Source organism: Heptranchias perlo, unplaced genomic scaffold (genome assembly GCF_035084215.1).
Source record: "Heptranchias perlo isolate sHepPer1 unplaced genomic scaffold, sHepPer1.hap1 HAP1_SCAFFOLD_233, whole genome shotgun sequence".
NCBI classification, from domain to species: Eukaryota; Metazoa; Chordata; class Chondrichthyes; order Hexanchiformes; family Hexanchidae; genus Heptranchias; species Heptranchias perlo.
The window spans coordinates 72,456-93,436 of record NW_027139247.1 but is presented as its reverse complement, the minus strand read 5'-3'; the positions used below and the strand labels follow the sequence as shown (position 1 = coordinate 93,436).

The 20,981-nt window shown below is 41.4% G+C and overlaps 1 protein-coding gene across 1 annotated transcript; it reads left to right on the top strand.

The window, feature by feature from the left end:
* Positions 1-5,130: 5,130 nt before the first annotated feature.
* LOC137310254 (probable G-protein coupled receptor 139) lies at positions 5,131-8,712 on the top strand. The gene is made up of 2 exons (XM_067978150.1): positions 5,131-5,200; positions 7,778-8,712. The coding sequence occupies exons 1-2, from the start codon at positions 5,131-5,133 to the stop codon at positions 8,710-8,712; spliced, it is 1,005 nt and encodes a 334-aa protein (XP_067834251.1).
* The last annotated feature ends 12,269 nt before the right edge of the window (positions 8,713-20,981 follow it).

Sequence of the window (20,981 nt, the reverse complement as noted above, 5' to 3'; positions counted from 1 at the left end):
GGTTACAGGTTTTTCAGGCGAGATAAGGAGGGGAATAAAAAAAGATTGGGTGGGGTTGGTATTATTGGTTCAAGAAACAATTACAGCCGTGAGAAGGGATGATAGATTAGCAGGATCATCAAATGAGGCATTATGGGTTGAACTGAGTAATATTCTGTCCTGCTCTGTTTCTCACTGTTCCCATCTCTCTGTTTCTCTCACCCTCTGACTTTCTTTTTCTTTCTCTCTATTCCCAGACTTTTTGTCTCTATGTCTGCTTTTCTCTCGTTCTCTCACGCCTGCCATTCTCTGTCTCTCTCTGTCTTTCTCTCTCTGTGTTTCTTGCTCTGTACCTCTTTCACTCTTTCTCAGTTTCTCTCACACTGTCTCATTGTGTCTCTCTTTCACTGTCCCTTTTTCCCCTGTCTGGCTCTCTCGCTTATTCTCTCCGTCTGCCCCATTTTCTGTTTCTTATTCTGTTTCATTCTCTCTATTTTTCTGTCTCTTATTGTCTAGCTCTTTCTCTCTGTCTGTCTCTCGCCGTATCATTCTTTCTGTCTCTCTCTATTTCATTATATCTGTTTGTTGTACAGATACAGGGGCTGAATTAAGACACACACGGTTCGTACAGTGCCAGGTGGGCGTGAATCGATCCCTTTTACCCGCAGTGTACTGTAGATGTACGAAACTTGGCTATGAGGACCCACGAGGACGGCCTCAACCGGGATCTTGGGTTCATGTCACGCTACACGTTACCCCACCAGCGAACAAATGTTATCTGTTTTTAATATAACGGGTCAGTTGCTGTCTTTTCTATGTTTCTACCTCTCTATCTCTGTTTTTTTTTTGTTTTTTTTTGGTGATTTGTATATTCGGAGACCTTGCAGGTAACACCTGTCTGTCTGCACACTGATTGCCTTGGCAACGGGCAGTTGAAAAAACTGTCTGTAATCACCAAGCATTGTTCTGTGATTTATAAATGCGATTTCATTTCGAGGATTTCATTTCCAACAATGTTCACCTGACGAAGGAGGAAGCCTCCGAAAGCTTGTGAATTTAAAATAAAATTGCTGGACTATAACTTGGTGTTGTAAAATTGTTTACAATTGTCAACCCCAGTCCATCACCGGCATCTCCACATCATGCCTTTCTTTCGCTCTCCCTTCCTTTTGTCTCTCAGAATTTTTCTGGATTGAAATGTATTCTGAACTATTTCAATCTCACTGTTTAAAATAACAACAAATCACATTTCTATAGCGTGTTTACATATTAATGATTCAATCTGTCAGGTGAATTTAGTTTCTCAACCTGAAAGATTTGAGTTTTAAAGTTGTGCTGGGCCCTGAGACCCAAAGCTGTTCCCCATTAGGCATTCCAGTATTTTGGAAGTCCCCATTAACATTACAGAGACAGGAGACGGGATTATTCATTGGAGACGGACGATTTGTTCAATTCAATCGGGTGAGAACTAAATTGTGTCCCTCACATCTACACAGGATTTAAGCTGTTTACAGTAAACACCCGGAGACAATACAATGGTGAAGTCATGTCTGAGAAACTTCAAACTGAGAATCACATAAAGGAACAGAAGATGGGAAAACATAGAAAACCTCAGGCCCAGACCAGAGCAGAAAAAAGGTGTCAGCACCAATTCCAGTTCTGCATTCTTTGTGTATTTGGAGCAGATTCTGTTTAACTTTAGTTCTTTAGATGAAGCCGCCGGACAGTGTGGACTGTGTCAGGACTCCCGGGGCTGTTCTGGCCACAGCGGGAGGGGGAGACGGGCTGCGAGGGGACACTGGGGTTCTTGGGCCATAGCGGGAGGGGGAGACCTGGTGTGCTTGGGCCACAAGGAGGAGGGGAGACAGTTTGTGAGGGGATCCCGGGGTGAGACTGAGCTTCTGTGAGAGAGAGAGAAAGATTGAAACAGAAACAGAGAAACGGACTGGTAAAAACTCAGATCGGCAGATTGGTCGGTCCGGGGATGCAGATTGGAGGATGCGTGGTGTCGCCTCGAGGAACATTTATTGAATATTTTACAGTAAAAGACCAGTTCTTAAACATAACGACGAGATCTATATTTGTGATTTACTTGTGCAATTACTGAGCTCCGATCTGACCTGTATCTGTTTTCACTTTGTCTACAAGTCCCTCTGTACAGTTGTGTCTTTCCCAGTGAGGATTATCACTCTGTAATAAAAGTTCAAGTTCTGGGTTAACACAAATTGGTGGCCGATATCTGAATCAAAATCGCTGCGTTTTCATTTAAACAAAATGTCTCTCTCAGTCATTATCTCCCTCTCTGTACGATACGGCCCATGTGTGTCTCAGTGTCAGCTCCTGTACATGTACAGTACACTACGGGTAAAAGGCAATGATTCACTCCGGTCTGGTACTGTATGGCCCATGTATGTCTCAGTGTCAGCTCCTGTACATGTACAGTACACGACGGGTAAAAGGCAATGATTCACTCCGGTCTGGTACTGTATGGCCCATGTGTGTCTCAGTGTCAGCTCCTGTACATGTACAGTACACTACGGGTAAAAGGCAATGATTCACTCCGGTCTGGTAATGTATGGCCCATGTGTGTCTCAGTGTCAGCTCATGTACATGTACAGTACACTACGGGTAAAAGGCAATGATTCACTCCAGTCTGGTACTGTATGGCCCATGTGTGTCTCAGTGTCAGCTCATGTACATGTACAGTACACTACGGGTAAAAGGCAATGATTCACTCCAGTCTGGTACTGTATGGCCCATGTGTGTCTCAGTGTCAGCTCCTGTACATGTACAGTACACAGTGGGTAAAAGGCAATGATTCACTCCGGTCTGGCAATGTATGGCCCATGTGTGTCTCAGTGTCTTTCCACATATACGTACAATATACAGACGGTATAAGGGAACGATTCACTCCCGTCGCTTACAGTACGGCGTATGTGTGTTTCAGTCTCTGCTTCTGTACATGTACAGTTTACAGTGAAGAAAAGGGATCGTTTCGCCCCTGACTGGTACTGTGCAGCCTGGATGTGTCTCAGTGCCTGCTACTGTACATAAACAGCACACAGTGTGTACATGGGAAAGATGCATTCCCATCTGGTACTGCATGGCCCATGCATGCCTCAGTGTCACCTCCTGCACAAATAGAATGGGATAGAGACAGAGAGAATGAGAGAGGGGAGCAGACAGGTCAAGAGAATGAGAAACAGAAAGAGGCAGAGAAAGAGAAAAAATGAGAGGCAGCAGGAGAGCGAGAGAATGTGACAGAACAAAAAAAGAGCATTTCAGAAAGAGACACAGACAGAATATGGGAGAGAGAGAGAGTAGAAAAGGGAGACAGTGAAAGAGAGAGATAATGAGGCATAGTGTGAGAGAAAGTGGGACAGAGTGAAAGAGGCGCAGAGAAAGAAACACAGAAAGAGGGAGGCAGAGAGAGAGAAAGATGGCAATGAGTGAGAGAGAGAGAAAAGCAGACATGGAGACAAAGGAGCAGGGAAAAGAGACAACGGGAAAGAAAGTCAAAGGCAGATGGACACCGAGGGGAGAGGGAAACAATGAGAAACAGAGTAGAAAAGAAAGAGAGAGAGAGAGTGTGTGCGAGAGAGTGACTGAAACAGAAACAGAGAAATGGACAGGTACAAACTCAGATCGGCTGATTGGTCGGGTCTGCGATACAGATTGGAGGGTATGGGTTGTAGTTTTGAAAAACTTTTATTCAATATTTTAAAATAAAACACCAGTTTTTAAAGTTAACGACCAGATCTGCATCCGTGTTTTATTTGTGCAATTTCTGGTCTCCATTAAGACCCGCATCTGTGTTCGCCTTCATATTTCGAGTTCCTCTCTACAGTGTGTGTACTTTTCAGTGAGGAGTGGTTCTCTGCAATAAATGTCCCCGTGCAGTGTTAACTCAAAAATGGTGGTTCTGAACAAATTTATAATGGAGGCCGATATCTGAATCAAATTTGCTAGCTTTTAATTCAAAGAAAATGTCCCTCTCAATCTGTATCTCCCTCTCTGTGCTGTACGGTCCGTGTGTGTCTCGCTCTCAGCTTTTGCACATGCACAGTACACTGCGAGTAAAAGGGAATGATTCACTCCCGTCCGATACTGTACTCAGTGTGTGATTCAGTGTCAGCTGCTGTACATGTGCAGTAAATAGCGTGTGTCACAGTGTCAGCTGCTGTACATGTACAGTAAATAGCGTGTGTCACAGTGTCAGCTGCTGTACATGTACAGTAAATAGCGTGTGTCACAGTGTCAGCTGCTGTACATGTACAGTAAATAGCGTGTGTCACAGTGTCAGCTGCTGTACATGTACAGTAAATAGCGTGTGTCACAGTGTCAGCTGCTGTACATGTACAGTAAATAGCGTGTGTCACAGTGTCAGCTGCTGTACATGTACAGTAAATAGTGTGTGTCACAGTGTCAGCTGCTGTACATGTGCAGTAAATAGCGTGTGTCACAGTGTCAGCTGCTGTACATGTAGAGTACACAGCGAGGCTATTGTGATCTTTAACCACATGCACATTTCTCACACATGGTACATATCAGACCAGATTCTGTCTCTTCCTCCTCCGCCCAACGCCTGTTGATGCTGAAATCCAACATCTCAGTATATCTGTGGGGCTGCTCAGCTGTATACAACTGATTATATCACTTTCTGTGTGTTTCTTTGAACACTCTTCGATCTCACGTGTACCACGGAGGCTCCTGATATCAAGTAGAGTATAAATTCAAAAAGTAAATATTATGATGTACCTAAAATGTAGATAACGCTAATCTACCAGAACATTAATTCCATCAAATGCCTTCCATGAAACTACAAATGAATACCCTCCGCCTCAGCAGTCTGTCCAATACTTTAGGAGTGCAGATTTCAAGATGATTTATTTCTAAAATATGTTCAAATTAATGTTCTTGACTCTTTGTTTTCAATTTGAAAAGTTGTTGCAAATTATCCCACTCCCTGAACAGTTGAAATAAATACGCTCGGTTTAATCTGTTTGTTGAATTGACTGTAACTAATGTCAATCATTGTGCAATGCTCGTGGGTCACTCGAGCTTTCTCTCAGGTATAAATCAGAGCTTATTTTCAAGGCAGAAGATCTGCGTGTCCGTAATACTAACAGACAACGCCGCTTCTCTCCGAAAATGGGACTGCCAGTAATCATACAGATAGAAAACATATACTACCCTATTCTTGCTACAGTCGGTATTCCGGGTAAGCTGCTTATAATCAGGTAATATTCATCATTAACTGATTCACTGCTCCTGCTGCCTGTGCAATAACATTATCTGTGTGCTTTGATCTGCAGACACTAATTACCACCATCAATCATAATAAGAAAACTCCAAGTTTCCGACATATTCTTAAAGTGAGGGGCGGCACAATTTGTCGTGAAGATTTAAATTAAACAATTTGATGGGAATTTCGTCTGCTGTGGAGAGAGTCTGAACTAACAAGAGAAAATGCTGGAAACACTCAGCAGGTCAGGCAGCATCTGCGGAGAGAGAAACAGAATTAAGAGGAGGGGGGTGATTTTAACCCCCAAGAAGGGGTGGGTTGAGGGCGGGTGGGAGTTGAATAAAGTTGTTTTTTGGGTCCTGGCCCCCAACCCGGCTTTATTTCCTGGTGTAACTTGGGAGTGTAAAAGTCCAGGCTTCCCACTGGGAATGCAAAGTCCCAACATTTTGCAATTGCGACCCAAAAGAACAACTATTTTCAACTCCCGCCCGCCCCCAACCCACCTGTTCTTGGGGTTTAAAATCACCCCCGTTATGTTGCATTAATTTGAGTTTGAAAAGTAAAGGCAAACCGGGGCGGGGGGAGCGCAGAGAAGGTAAACTGGAGGCGAGAATCCTCCGCCTTTCCACAACCCGAAGGATTTCCCTTCCAGTCCCTGTCAATAAAAGGGAAATTCCGGCCGGTTGTGCCAGCAATTCTCGGCTTGAATTTCCTCTCTGTGCAGCGGCGAGGCGATGCTTAACGTCCCGGCGTTAAAGACATTAATCTGTCCCTAAACCTTTTTTTTGCACGGTTAAATTAGCGTGTTAGTAGTAGATTTCCCTTGTGTTCTCCGGTCCCCACTTCGGCGGAAGGTTTGCGTTAACCCGGGAGAGACGGTGTGAACGGCCGGAGTTAGGACAGGCGATCGGAAGAACCCCGAAATTTTACCCAGTAGTGTATAGCTGGAGATAAAATCTGTGCTGCTGCTGCTTTCTTCGGGTTTAGTAAGACAATGAATACATGACATCAATCAAAAATAGACTTTATTCAACTCGTGGTTAGACCTTTTTTTAATACTGTTATTCTGGAAATCTGAAGACACGAAAAATACCTCATCATACATCAAACCCTTAACATGGGAATGACACATTGGGACATGACAGGCTGGATGCAGGGAGGATGTTTCCCCTGGCTGGGGGGTCCAGATCGAGGGGTCACAGTCTCAGGATACAGGGTCGGACATTTCGGACTGAGATGAGGAGAAATTTCTTCACTCTGAACCTGTGGAATTCTCTACCACAGAAGGCTGTGGAGGCCGAGTCACTGAATATATTTAAGAAGGAGCTGGATAGATTTCTAGACACAAAAGGCATCAAGGGGTATGGGGAGAGAAGGGAATATGGTATTGAGATAGAGGATCAGCCATGATCATATTGATTGACGAACAGGCTCGAAGGGCCGAATGGCCGACTCCTGCTCCTATTTTCAATGTTTCTATGTTTATTATTTGGGTTGTGGGTTTGATGACAGAGGTTTTCAGCTGTACTTTTATACCTTCTTCGGCCTCAAGGTCACAAAGTGCCAATCATAGCTTGGGCCCTGAGACAATTCCTTTTACAGTATTCTGCTCAGCGTGGCTGTTTAAAAGTTTTCATGGTGACAAACGTGCGTTAAAGACAGCTTGAAATATATATTTTTCCCGTAGTTGAAACAATACTTCATGAAACTATGGAGGCAGCTGCAAATAACGTGCTTCTCTGTTTCAAAATGCAATCATTCCTTCCACGACTTCCCTTGTATATTAATGGTTATTCCAGAATATCAATGAACTAAATTCAAATTTCCTTCACATGTCTGAATCGGATGCATCTCAACATTCTTGTTTGTAATATTAAGTTTGATCTAATTGTTTCCAGGCACAGCTCAGATGTATCTCCTCAATCCCCTCTATCTATATATATAGAGGCGGTGACTTCTTCCACTTAATATTCTGCTTTGATATAAGCGACTCTGACTGTACATAGTTGGTGCACGTTCCAGGTTAAAATGTTTGCTCTTATATTATACACATAAAGCAACAGATCTGAGAAATCTTACCCTGCTGGTTATATGGAGGAAAAACACAGGGAAAAGACAATAGTGGTCGTTTTCATCTGCTTCCAGGCAGCCGAAGATGGAATAATACAGCGAGCGTCGTATTATCACTCACAAGCCTACATTGCATTACTATTGAGGGTGTTTGAAATGGTGACATCCCATCTGTGTCAGGGACATGACAATGTCTGTTCCCTGCACTCTCTGTGAAGGTGCATGAAAACTGTAGCTTATCACTGTATTTCGAGGCAGCAACGCTTTTTTGAGGTAACTCACAGATTACGTTAGCCGATGTCTGCGCATGAAGACAAACATATTGTCAGCATCAGTCGGTTTAGCTGGCACAGAGAGCGAGCGAGAGAGAGACTTTTGAGCGACAAGATAAAATGTGCATGAATTTTCAGACAATTAGACGGTCGACTGATCGTCCTCTCAATATAAGGAGAGTTTAGTAAATTCATTTCCCCCTTTTTACAGGTAATTTGGTGACAATTGTGATTCTCTCCCGCGGAAGCTGCGGCCTCTCCAAATGCATCGCCCGATACCTGGTGGCCATGGCAGCGGGGGATCTACTGCTCCTGATATTTGGTGCAATCCTGTATGAGATTCAAGATGCTTATTTCCCGCATTCATTCCTGAACTACACTCCAATTTGTTCGCTCACTATCGCCAGTACTCTTGCTTCCTATGACTGTTCTGTCTGGTTTACTGTCGCTTTCACCTTTGATAGATTCATCGCCATTTGTTGTCAGAAGTTGAGAACAAAATATTGCACCGAAAAAACTGCGGCTGTGGTTATAGCAGTGGTGTGTTCCTTGAGCGTTTTAGAAAATGTTCCATTCTACTTTGCGTTTGAACCTCGGGAAATAATTGACAATGTACCATGGTCCTGCCATGTGAAATCAAGCTTCTATACATTACCCATATGGGTAGCATTTTCGTGGTTGGAAAATATTTTAACCCCATTTCTTCCATTTGTTTTGATTTTACTGCTCAATGCTCTGACCATCAGGCACATTGTACTGGCCAATAGAGTGAGGAGGGGTCTCCGAGGGAACAGCATTGGTGAGAATCACAATGATCCAGAGATGGAGAACCGAAGAAGATCGATGATTTTACTGCTCGCCATATCTGGCAGTTTTATACTGTTATGGATGGTATCATTCATATTTTATATTTATGTACAATTTGCAGACACCCAACTTTTTGAAGCAAATTACAACGACCCTTTCACCATTATGGAACAATCCGGCTACATGCTCAGGTCTTTGAGTTCCTTCACAAACACGTTTATTTATGCAGTGTCCCAGAGTAAATTCAGAGATGAGCTGAAGAATATCATTAAGCGACCTCTGGCTGCAATAACGCGTTTATTTAAATACATTAAATGGCTTCACCGAATTAAAACATAATTACATCCATTCAAATGTAACACAGTTCTTCAATAGAAATACTCTGTACACACAGAAACATCCTGTTGAATTTCTCACAGTCAGAGCAAATTTGCAGCTTCTGCACTCGCGGGCTTGATTTTCATGTGAATTAAAATGAATGAATGGGGAAGGAGGGGGCACTGATTGGAGAGGCATCAAGCTGAAAACCTTCCAATTTTAGAATTATATGAGAACATAGGAACAGGAGTAGGCCATTCGGCCCCTGAATTGGATAATTGTTGATCTGTGTCTTAACTTAATTTACTTGCCTTACTTTCCTATCCCTTGATACCCTTAGCAAACAAAAATCTATCAACCTCTGTCTTGAGAACTCCGATTGACCCTGAGCAGTCACAGACTTTTGGAGGAGAGAGTTCCTGATTTTTACAACTCTCTGTTGAGGGGATGTGCTTCATAAGATGCAGTTCAATACTGTCAGGGCTACTGGTTTAAGTCATAAGAACATAAGAAATAGGAGCAGGAGTAGGCCTTACGACCCCTCGAATCTGCTCCACCATTCAGTAAGCTCATGGCTGATCTTCGACCTCAACTCCACTTTCTGCCTGATCCCCATATTGCTTGATTCCCTTAGAGTCCAAAAATCTATCACTCTCAGCCTGGACGACTGAGCATCCACCGCTCTCCGTGATAGAGAATTCCAAGGATTCACAACCCTCTGAATGAAGAAATTTCTCAAATCTCAGTCCTGAATGGCCGACTCCTTATCCTGAGATTGTGCTCCCGAGTTCCAGACTCTCCTGCCAGGGGAAACAGCCTCTCGGCATCTATCCAGTCAAGCCTCTCAGAATCTTATAAGATTAAATGAGATCACCTTTCATTCTTCTAAATTCCAGAGACTATAGGCCCATTCGACTCAATCTCTCCTCCTAGGACCACCCTTTCATCCCAGCAATCAATCCACTGAGAATAGGCAATTGGGAGAATTGGTCGCTGGGGAATCCTTTCCTTCTGTAGCACCACAGAGGCAGGACCGTGAGTCTTGCAGAACCCGGGAGTGGACTGTGTTTTCTGGTGGGGTTAGCGGTGGATGTGTCTGACAGCAGGGCTGGGAGTGGGAAGATCCCAGGATCTGACAGCACTCCCCTGGTTGGCCATGAATGTGGAATGAACTTTGTCAGAAATCTCTCTCTGTAGATACTGAAGTCAGCGAATTCTCATTGTTTCTTTGAAAATAAATGAAGGTTTTCAGACTTTAAGAACAACTAACTGCTTTAACCGACAAATGTTGGATAAATACAGAACTGCTGAACGTATCACTTTACTTCAAAGAGTTAATGCAAAATATTTTTTCAAAGTTCATGTGTTATACTGATGAAATGTGAATACTGGGCTATAGACGTGGGTCAGGGTGCAATTTTCCAGTAAAAAAAATGCAACGTAAATTAAAGAATATTTTTTTTTAAATCAACAACTATTTAGAAAATCGCCATATAAAAATAATAAACTGATCAAATATAAACAACACAGAGACCAAGTGCTTTATTCAGTGAATGCTCTCTCTACCAGATTGTCTTTATTATGGAATAGAATAATTCAATATTACCTTCCAGGTACATTGATTACCAAAAAATTCTTACCGTCATTTCGTTCTCACAGTTTGAAACAAATCAGTTAGTTCTACACAGGGCAAAAAAAGAAATCAGCAAATTTTAATCGAACCCACCAGGCGGGAAACGAATGGGTCAGATCGGTCGCCCATTTTACACTCCGCCCGATATTACATTCCGTGGGGTGCAACTCTCACCCCCAACACCCACCTCCCACTTTGGGACGTCCCGAGGGCGTGAAAGGCGCAATAAAAATCCTTTCTTCCTTCCTTCCTTTCTTGCTTTCATTCTTTCTCTTTCTTTCTTTAATTCTTTCTCTCTTTTTCTCTATCTTTCTTTTTTAAAGTTTATTCTTTCTTTCTTTGTTTCCTTCCTTCTTTCCTTCATCTGTTCTTTCTTTTTTCTTTCTCTCCCTCATTTTCTTTCTTTCCCTATCTCTTTTTCTTTCTTTTATTCTTTCTTTGCTTCCTTCCATCCTTCCTTCTTTCTTTCCCTTTCTTTCTTTCGTTTTCTTTATTACTTCCTTCTAATCTTTCCCTCTTTTCTCCTTTCCTTTCTTTCTTTTTGCTTTTTGTCTTTCCTTTCTTTTTGTTTCTTTCTTTTATTGTCTGGAGCTTATTAATGGATATGCCCCTTTGACTGAAGTCATTGACCTTGGTCCCCGTTGCAAACTGCGTTCCATAGCTCCTGACTCCATCCTTCTCCCTGTCCACTGTCTGAGACTGAACTAGACCGTTCGCAATCTTGATGTCCTATTTGACCCTGAGATGAGCTTCTGACCGCATATACGCTCCCTCACCAAGACCACCTACTTCCACCTCCATCACATTGCCCACCGCCACCCATGCCTCAGCTCATCTGCAGCTGAAAACCTTATCCTTGACTTTTTTAACTCTATGCTTGATTATTCCAGTGCTCTCCTGTCCGGCCTACCATTTGCCAACATCCATAAACTTAAGCTCATTCAAAACTCTGCTGCCCATTTCCTAAATCGCACCAAGTTCCGTTCACCCATCAGCCCTGTGCTTGCTGACCTACATTGGCTCGTGGTGCAGGAATGCCTCGATTTTCAAATTATCATGCGTGTTTTCAAATCCCTCCATGGTCTCGCCCCTCGCTATCTCTATAACCTTCTCCAGCCCTACAACCCTCCAAGATCTCTCTGCTCCTCCAACTCTTGCCTTTTGAGCATCCCCGATTTTAATTACTCCACCATTGGCGGCATGCCTTCAGCTACCTAGGCCCTAAGCTCTGGAATTGCCCCCCAAACCTCTCCACCTCTCGAGTTCCCTTTCCTCCTTAAAGACACACCTTAAAATCTACCTTTTTGACCAAGCTTTTGGTCACCTGTCCTAATACCTCCTTATGTGGCTCGGTGTCAAATATTGTTTGATAATAGATCCTGTGAAATGCCTTGAGTCATTTTACTATGTTAAAGCTGCTTTATAAATGCCGGTTGTTGTTGTTGTTGTTGTTGTTGTTGGGACTGGTTGGGAGTGAGTGGTCAGTTTGGGGGTGATGGGTCAGCTTAGAAGGGGAGGAGAGAAATAAGTCTGAAACTGGATTATTCCTTCTTATCTGCTGTGTGCTGTATGTGCACAGGAGTTGAAACTGAGGCAGACACGGGTCATAAAGTATCAGACGGGAGTGAATCATTTATTTTTACCTTCTGTGTCCTGTACATGTACCGAAGATTTCATTGAGACACACACACGACGTACTGTACGAGACGAAACGAGACAGGAGCTGTCAATCAGACGTACACTGACCATAGAGAACGAGACAGGAATGAATCGTTCCATTTTACCTGCAGTATTCTGTACATGGTGGATCGGAAGTTAGCGAATGTAACCCTCCTATTCAAGAATGGAGGGAAATCAGGAAACTATAGGCCAGTTAACCTGGTATCAGTAATAGGGAAAATGTTGGAATCAATTATTAAGGACGTAGCAACAGGGCACTTGGAAAATCATAATAAGATTGGGCAGAGTCAACACGTTTTTATGAAAGGGAAATGGTGTTTGACAAATCTATTAGAGTTTTTTGAAGGTGTAACTAGAAGGGAAGATAAGGAGAAACTAGTGGATGAAGTGCATTTAGATTTTTGAAGGCATTTGATAAGGTGCCACACAAAAGGTTGTTCTGCAAGATTAGGGTTCATGAAATTGGGGGTAATATATTGGCATGGATTGAGGAATGGTTAACAGAAAGAAAACAGAGATTAGAAATAGACAGGTCATTTTCGGGTTGGCAGATTGTAAGAACATAAGAAATAGGAGGCCATCCGTCCCCTCGAGCCGGCTCCGTCATTCAACAAGATCACGGCTGGCCTCTTCCCTCAACGCCATTTTCCTGCAATATCCCATATCTTTTGGTGCCTTTAATATCTAGAAATCTATCGATCTCTGTTTTGAATGTACTCAGTGACTGAGCCTCCGCAGCCCTCTGGGGTAGAGAATTCCAAACATTCAACACTCTCTGAATGAAGAAATTTCTCCTCATCTCAGTCCTAAATGGCCTACCCCTTATTCTGAGACCGTGACCCAGGTTCTAGACTCCCCATCCAGGGGAAACATCCTCCCTGCATCTACTCTGTCGAGCCCAGTAATAATTTTGTATGTTTCAATGAGATCACCTCTCATTCTTCTGAACGCCAGAGAATATAGGCCTAGTCTACTCAATCCCTCTTCATACGACAATCCCGCCATCCCAGGAATCAGTCTGGTGAACCTTCGTTGCACTCCCTCTATGGCAAGTATATGCTTTTTTAGGTAAGGAGACCAAAATTGTGCACAATACTCCAGGCGTGGTCTCACCAAGGCCCTATATAATTGCAGTAAGGCATCTTTACTCCTGTACTCAAATCCTCTTGTAATAAAGGCCAACCGTACCATTAGCCTTATTAATTGCTTGCTGTACCTGCATGTTACCTTTCAGTGACTCATGAACAGGGACAGCCAGGTCCCTTTGAACATCCACATTTCCCAATCTCTCACCATTTAAAAAATAATCTGCATTTCTGTTTTTCCTACCAAGTTGGAAGAATTCACACGTTTCCACATTATATTCCATCTGCCATGTTCTTGCCCACTCACTTAGTCTGTCTAAATCCCCTTGAAGCCTTTTTGCATCCTCCTCACAACTCACATTCCCACCTAGTTTTGTGTCATCAGCAAACTTGGAAATATTACATTTGGTCCCCTCATCCAAATCATTGATATCTTGTGAATAGCTGGGGCCCAAGCACCGATCCCTGTGATACCCCACTAGTCACAGTCTGCCAACCTGAGAAAGACCCCTTTATTCCTACTCTCAGTTTTCTGTCTGTTAACCAATTCTCAATCCATGCCAGTATATTACACCCAATTCCATGTGCTCTAACTTTGTTCACCAACTTCCTGAAAATCCAAATACACCAAATCCACTGGTTCCCCTTTATCTCTTCTACGCGTTGCATCCTCAAAGAACTCCAGTAGGTTTGTCAAACATGATTTTCCTTTCATAAATCCATGTTGACTCTGCCAAATCCTATTATTATTTTCTAAGTGTCATGTAAACACATCCTTTATAGTCGATTCTAACATTTTCCCCACTACTGATGTCAGACTAATAGGTCTGTAATTCCCTGTTTTCTCTCTCCCTCGTTTTTCTAAAAAGTGGGGATACATTTGCTACCCTCCAATCTGCAGGAACCATTCCAGAATCTATAGAATTTTGGAAGATGACCACCAATGCATCCACTATCTCTATAGCTACATCTTTCAAAACCCTGGGATGTAGATCGTCAGGTCCTTGGGATTTTTCGACTTTCAGTCCTATTAATTTCTCTGGCACCATTTTGTTACTAATACTAATTTCTTTCAGTTCCTCAATCTCGCCAGACCCTTGGTTCTCTAGTATTTCTGGGAGGTTTTTTGTGTCTTCTTCCGTGAAGACAGACACAAAGTATTTGTTTAATTTCTCTGCCATTTCCTTATTCCACGTTATGAATTCTCCCGCCTCTGACTGTGAGGGATCCACATTTGCCTTCACCAGTCTTTTCCTTTTTACATACCCATAGAAGCTTTTACAGTCCATTTTTATGTTTCTCGCTAGTTTACTCTCATATTCTATTTTCCCTTTCTTTATCAATTTCTTGGTCCTCCTTTGTTGAATTCTAAAATGTTCCCAATCCTCAGGCTTAATGCTTTTTCTGGCAACTTTATCTGCCTCTTCCTTTGATTCAATACTATCTTTAATTTCTCTTGTTAGCCACGGTTGGACCACATTTCCTGTTGGGTTTTTGTGCCTTAAAGGAATATATATTTGTTGTAAATTATGTGTTAATTCTTTAAATACTAGCCTGTCTAGTAGACATTGACTGTCGACCATCATACCTTTTAATGTAGTTCCCCAATCAACCACAGTCAAACTTGCGCCTCATACCTTTACAGAATCATTACCTTTTAAGACCCTAGTTTTGGATTGAACGACATCACTTTCAAACTTAATGAAGAATTCTAGCATATTATGGTCAATCTTCCTTAATAGCGTCTTGACAACAAGATTATTAATTAACCCTTTCTCATTGCACAATGCTAGATCCAAAATAGCCTGTTCCCTAGTTAGTTCCTCAACATACTGATCTAGAAAACCATTTTGTATATATTCCAGGCATTCGTCCTCCACCATATTAGTGCTAATTTGGTTTGCCAATCTATATGTAGATTAAAGTCCCCCATGATTATTGTATTATCCTTGTTACATGCATTTCTAATTTCCTGCTTTATACCATGCCCTACATTACCACCACTTTTGATGGCCTATAAACAACTCTCACCAATATTTTTTGCCCCTTGCTGTTTCATAGCTCCCCTCAAACTAATTCTACATCTTCATCTTCTGAGTCAAGATCCTTTCTCACTACTGTACTGATCTCATCCTTCATGAACAGTGCTACCCCATCTCCTTTCCCTTTATGGCTGTCCTTCCTAAATTTCAAATATCTTTGAATATTCAGTTACCAGTCTTGGTCACCCTGCAGCCACGTCTCCATAATGGCAATTAGATCAGACCCATTTACTTCTATTTGTGCCGTCAATTCATCTACCTCATTGCGAATGCTGTGTGCATTCAGATAAAGTGACCAGTGGGTGCCGCAAGGATCAGTGCTTGGGGCTCAGTTGTTTACAATATATATGAATGACTTAGATGAGGGGACCGAGTGTAATGTATCCAAGTTTGCTGCTGATACAATGCTAGGTTGGAAAGTAAGCTGTGAGGAGGATGCAATGAGGCTGCAAAGGGATATAGACAGGCTAAGTGAGTGGGTGAGAAGGTGGCAGATATAGTATGATATAGGGAAAATGTGAAACTATCCACTTTGGTAGGAAGAATAGAAAAGTAGAATATTTTTTTTTAAATGAGAGTCTAAGAAAAGTTGGCAGTGAGAGGGATTTGGGCGTACTTGCACACGAATCACAGAAAGTTAATATGCAAGTACAGCAAGCAATTAGGAAGTCTTTATTGCAAGATGGTTGGAGTTTAAGAGTAAGGAGGCCTTACTGCAAATATATAAGGCTCTGGTGAGACCACACCTGGAGAACTGTGTGCAGTTTTGGTCTCCTTATTTAAGGAAGGATATACCTGCCTTAGAGGGCGTGCAATGAACGTTCACTAGGTTGATTCCTGGGATGAGGAGAGATATGAATAGAATGGGCGCATACTCTCTGGAGATTAGAAGAACGAGAGTTGATCTCATTAAACGTATAAAATTCTTGGAGGGCTTGACAGGGTAGATACTGGGAGGCTGTTTCCCCTGACTCGAGAGTATTGAACGAGGAGTCATAGTCTCAAGATAAGGGGTCGGCCATTATGGAGCGAGAGGAGGAAAAGTTCTTCACTCAGAGGGTTGTGAATCTTTGGAATTCTCTACCCCAGAGGGCTGTTGATGCTCAGTCGTTGAGCATATTCAAGACTGAGATCGATAGATTTTTGGACACGAAGGGAATCAAGGGATATGGGGATAGGGCGGGTAATTGGAGTTAATGTAAAAAATCAGCCATGATCTTATTGAATGGCGGAACAGGCTCAAGAGACCGTATGGCCTAGTTCTCCTCCTATTTCTTATGTTCTTACGCGCATTGAAAATAGCCACAGCGCCACTGGATTAGGTAGGGAGCCATATTCTGGGATACCAGCTACTGATTGATATTTGGGTGCATGTTGTTGAGGATTTAGAGTGTCAAGATTCTATGATATTGTTGGGACGATTCGGACATTATAATGCTTAAATTTGTATAGATTGGATAATCGCCATCTATGAATAACTTGAGTAGACTGCATCTCAAGGGAATGTCATGACCTTTATAGCAGTGATGGTCCTAACTGTGTTGAACGAATTCCCAAGTGGTAATGAAATTGTTTGTTTATATAATATCAATGAACACATAATTGTGACTGATAGGAAACACTTATCTAATGGCTCACAAATGGAGTGATGTAAAATGGACTGACGATTCGCTATCACCCGTTTCACACTATTGCACAAAATCAAATACTATACCCTTGAGAAGTGATGAAGAAGGTATGGTCCAGTGACAGGAATTGTACACCTGGCAGTTTGGAATGCTATGTTAAATATGGAAAGTGGCCTATGTTTTGAGCACGCGGTGAATATGTTTTTAGCACTCATTGCCCAACGTGTCGAATTGGTCATGATAAAATGAGGTCAAACAGAAAGCAGGGAATGGCTTTGTCGATTTTTCAAAGATAAGAGCTCATGGTGTTGGAGGTAATATACTGGCATGGATAGAGGATTGGCTAGCTAACAGAAAACAAAGAGTCGGGATAAAAGGGTTATTTTCAAAATGACAATCTGCAACGAGTGGGGTGCCGCAGGAATCAGTGCTGGGGCCTCAACTATTTACAATATATATCAATGACTTGGATGAAGGAACAGAGTGTCTTGTGGCCAAATTTGCTGATGATGCAAAGATAGGTGGAAAAGCAAGTTGTGATGAGGACACAAAGTGTCTGCAAAGGAATATTGACAGGTTAAGTGAATGGGGTGGACTCAGTCCATATCTTATATTATATTCTGTATAATACAAGGTGGGGTGGACTCAGTACATATCTTACATTATATTCTGTACAATAGAAGGTGGGGTGGACTCAGTCCATATCTTATATTATATTCTGTATAATACAAAGTGGGGTGGACTCAGTACATATCTTACATTATATTCTGTACAATAGAAGGTGGAGTGCACTCAGTCCCTATCTTATATTACATTCTATACATAACAAGGTGATGTGTTCTCAGTCCATATCTTATATCACATTCTGTACAATACAAGGTGGAGTGGACTCAGTCCATATCTTATATTACATTCTCTATAATACAAGGTGAGGAGGACTCAGTCCATATCTTATATTACATTCTGCACAAAACAGGGTGTGGTGTACTCAGTACAAATCTGATATTACATCCTGTACAATACAAAGTGGGGTGGACTCAGTACATATCTTATATTATATTCTGTATAATACAAGGTGGGGTGGACTCATTACATATCTTATATTACATTCTATAGATTACAAGGTGGTGTGTACTCAGTACATATCTCATATTACATTCTGTATGTTACAAGGTGGAGTGGATTCAGCACATATCTCAAATTACATTCTGTACATTACAAGGTGGGGTGGACTCAGAACATATCTTACATTAAATTCTGTACATTACAAGGTGGGATGGACTCAGTCCATAACTTATATTACATTTTGTACATTACAAGGTGGGGTGGACTCAGTCCATATCTTATATTACATTCTGTACAATGCAAGGTGGGGTGAACTCAGTCCATATATTATATTATATTCTGTACAATACAAGGTGGGGTGAACTCAGTCCATATATTATATTACATTCTGTACAATACAAGGTGGGGTGCACTCAGTCCATATCTTATATTACATTCTGTATAATACAAGGTGGGGTGGACTCAGTGCACATCTTATATTACATTTTGTTGTACATTACAAGGTGGGGTGGACTCAGAACATATCTTAAATTACATTCTGTACATTACAAGGTGGTGTATACTCAGTACTTTTCTCATATTACATTCTGTAGGTTACAAGATGGGGTGGACTCAGTACATATCTGACATTAAATTCCGTACAATACAAGGTGGAGTGGACTCAGAACATATCTAATAAAACATTCTCCATAAAACAAGGTGGGGTGGACTCAGCCCATATTGTATATTACATTCTGTATAACACAAGGTGGGGTGGACTCAGAACATATCTTATATTACATTCTGTATAATACAAGGTGGGGTGGACTCAGTACATATCTTATATTACATTCTGTACAATACAAGGTGGGGTGCACTCAGTGCATATCTTATATTACATTCTGTATAACACAAGGTGGGGTGGACTCAGAACATATCTTATATTACATTCTGTATAATACAAGGTGGGGTGGACTCAGTACATATCTTATATTACATTCTGAATAATACAAGGTGGGGTGCACTCAGTACATATCTCAAATTACATTCTGTACATTACAAGGTGGGGTGGACTCAGAACATATCTTACATTACATTCTGTACATTACAAGGTGGGGTGGACTCAGTCCATATCTTATATTACATTTTGTACATTACAAGGTGGGGTGGACTCAGTCCATATCTTTCATTACATTTTGTACATTACAAGGTGGGGTGGACTCAGAACATATCTTACATTACATTCTGTACATTACAAGGTGGGGTGGACTCTGTACATATCTTATATTACATTCTGTATAATACAAGGTGGGGTGCACTCAGTACATATCTCAAATTACATTCTGTACATTACAAGGTGGGGTGGACTCAGAACATATCTTACATTACATTCTTTACAATGCAAGGTGGGATGCACTCAGTACATACCTTATATTACATTCTGTATAATACAAGGTGGGGTGTACTCAGTGCATATCTTATATTACATTTTGTACATTACAAGGTGGGCTGGACTCAGAACATATCTTAAATTACATTCTGTACATTACAAGGTGGGGTGGACTCAGAACATATCTCATATTACTTTCTGTACATTACAAGGTGGGGTGGACTCAGTACATATCTCATATTACGTTCTGTACATTACAAGGTGGGGTGTACTCATTACATATCTTATATTACATTTTGCACAATACAAGGTGGGGTGGACTCAGTACATATCTCATGTTACTTTCTGAACATTACAAGGTGGGGTGGACTCAGTACATATCTCATATTACTTTCTGTACATTACAAGGTGGGGTGGACTCAGAACATATCTTAAATTACATTCTGTACATTACAAGGTGGGGTGGACTCAGAACATATCTTATATTACATTCTGTACAATACAAGGTGTGGTGTACTCAGTACAAATCTGATATTATATCCTGTACAATACAAGGTGGGGTGGAAACAATACATATCTTATATTACATTCTGTACATTACAAGTTGTGGTAGACTCAGTATATATCTCAAATTACATTCTGTACATTACAAGGTGGGATGGACTCAGTCCATAACTTATATTACATTTTGTACATTACAAGGTGGGGTGGACTCAGTCCATATCTTATATTACATTTTGTACGTTACAAGGTGGGGTGCACTCAGTCCATATCTTATATTACATTCTGTATAATACAAGGTGGGGTGGACTCAGTGCACATCTTATATTACATTTTGTACATTACAAGGTGGGGTGGACTCAGAACATATCTTAAATTACATTCTGTACATTACAAGGTGGTGTATACTCAGTACATATCTCATATTACATTCTGTACATTACAAGATGGGGTGGACTCAGTACATTTCTGACATTAAATTCTGTACAATACAAGGTGGAGTGGACTCAGAACATATCGAATAAAACATTCTCTATAAAACAAGGTGAGGTGGACTCAGCCCATATTGTATATTACATTCTGTATAACACAAGGTGGGGTGGACTCAGCCCATATCGGAGATTACATTCTGTACAGAACAAGGTGGGATGAACTCAGTGCATATCTTATATTACATTCTGTATAACACAAGGTGGGATGAACTCAGTGCATATCTTATATTACATTCTGTACAATACAAGGTGGGGTGGACTCAGTACATATCTTATATTACATTCTGTATCATACAAGGTGGGGTGGACTCAGTACAAATCTTATATTACATTCTGTATAATACAAGGTGGGGTGCACTCAGTACATATCTTATCTTACATTCTGTACATTACAAGGTGGGGTGGACTCAGAACATATCTTATATTACATTCTGTACAATACAAGGTGGGGTGAACTCAGTCCATATATTATATTACATTCTGTACAATACAAGGTGGGGTGCACTCAGTCCATATATTATATTACATTCTGTACAATACAAGGTGGGGTGGACTCAGAACATATCTTAAATTACATTCTGTACATTACAAGGTGGTGTATACTCAGTACTTTTCTCATATTACATTCTGTAGGTTACAAGATGGGGTGGACTCAGTACATATCTGACATTAAATTCCGTACAATACAAGGTGGAGTGGACTCAGAACATATCTAATAAAACATTCTCTATAAAACAAGGTGGGGTGGACTCAGCCCATATTGTATATTACATTCTGTATAACACAAGGTGGGGTG

What these genes read in the sequence shown, in the direction of transcription:
- LOC137310254 (XM_067978150.1), top strand. Translation starts at nt 5,131, where the DNA reads ATGGGACTGCCAGTAATCATACAGATAGAAAACATATACTACCCTATT. An exon ending in TGCTACAGTCGGTATTCCGG is followed by an intron (nt 5,201 to 7,777) that starts GTAAGCTGCTTA and finishes CCCTTTTTACAG; the next exon opens with GTAATTTGGTGACAATTGTG.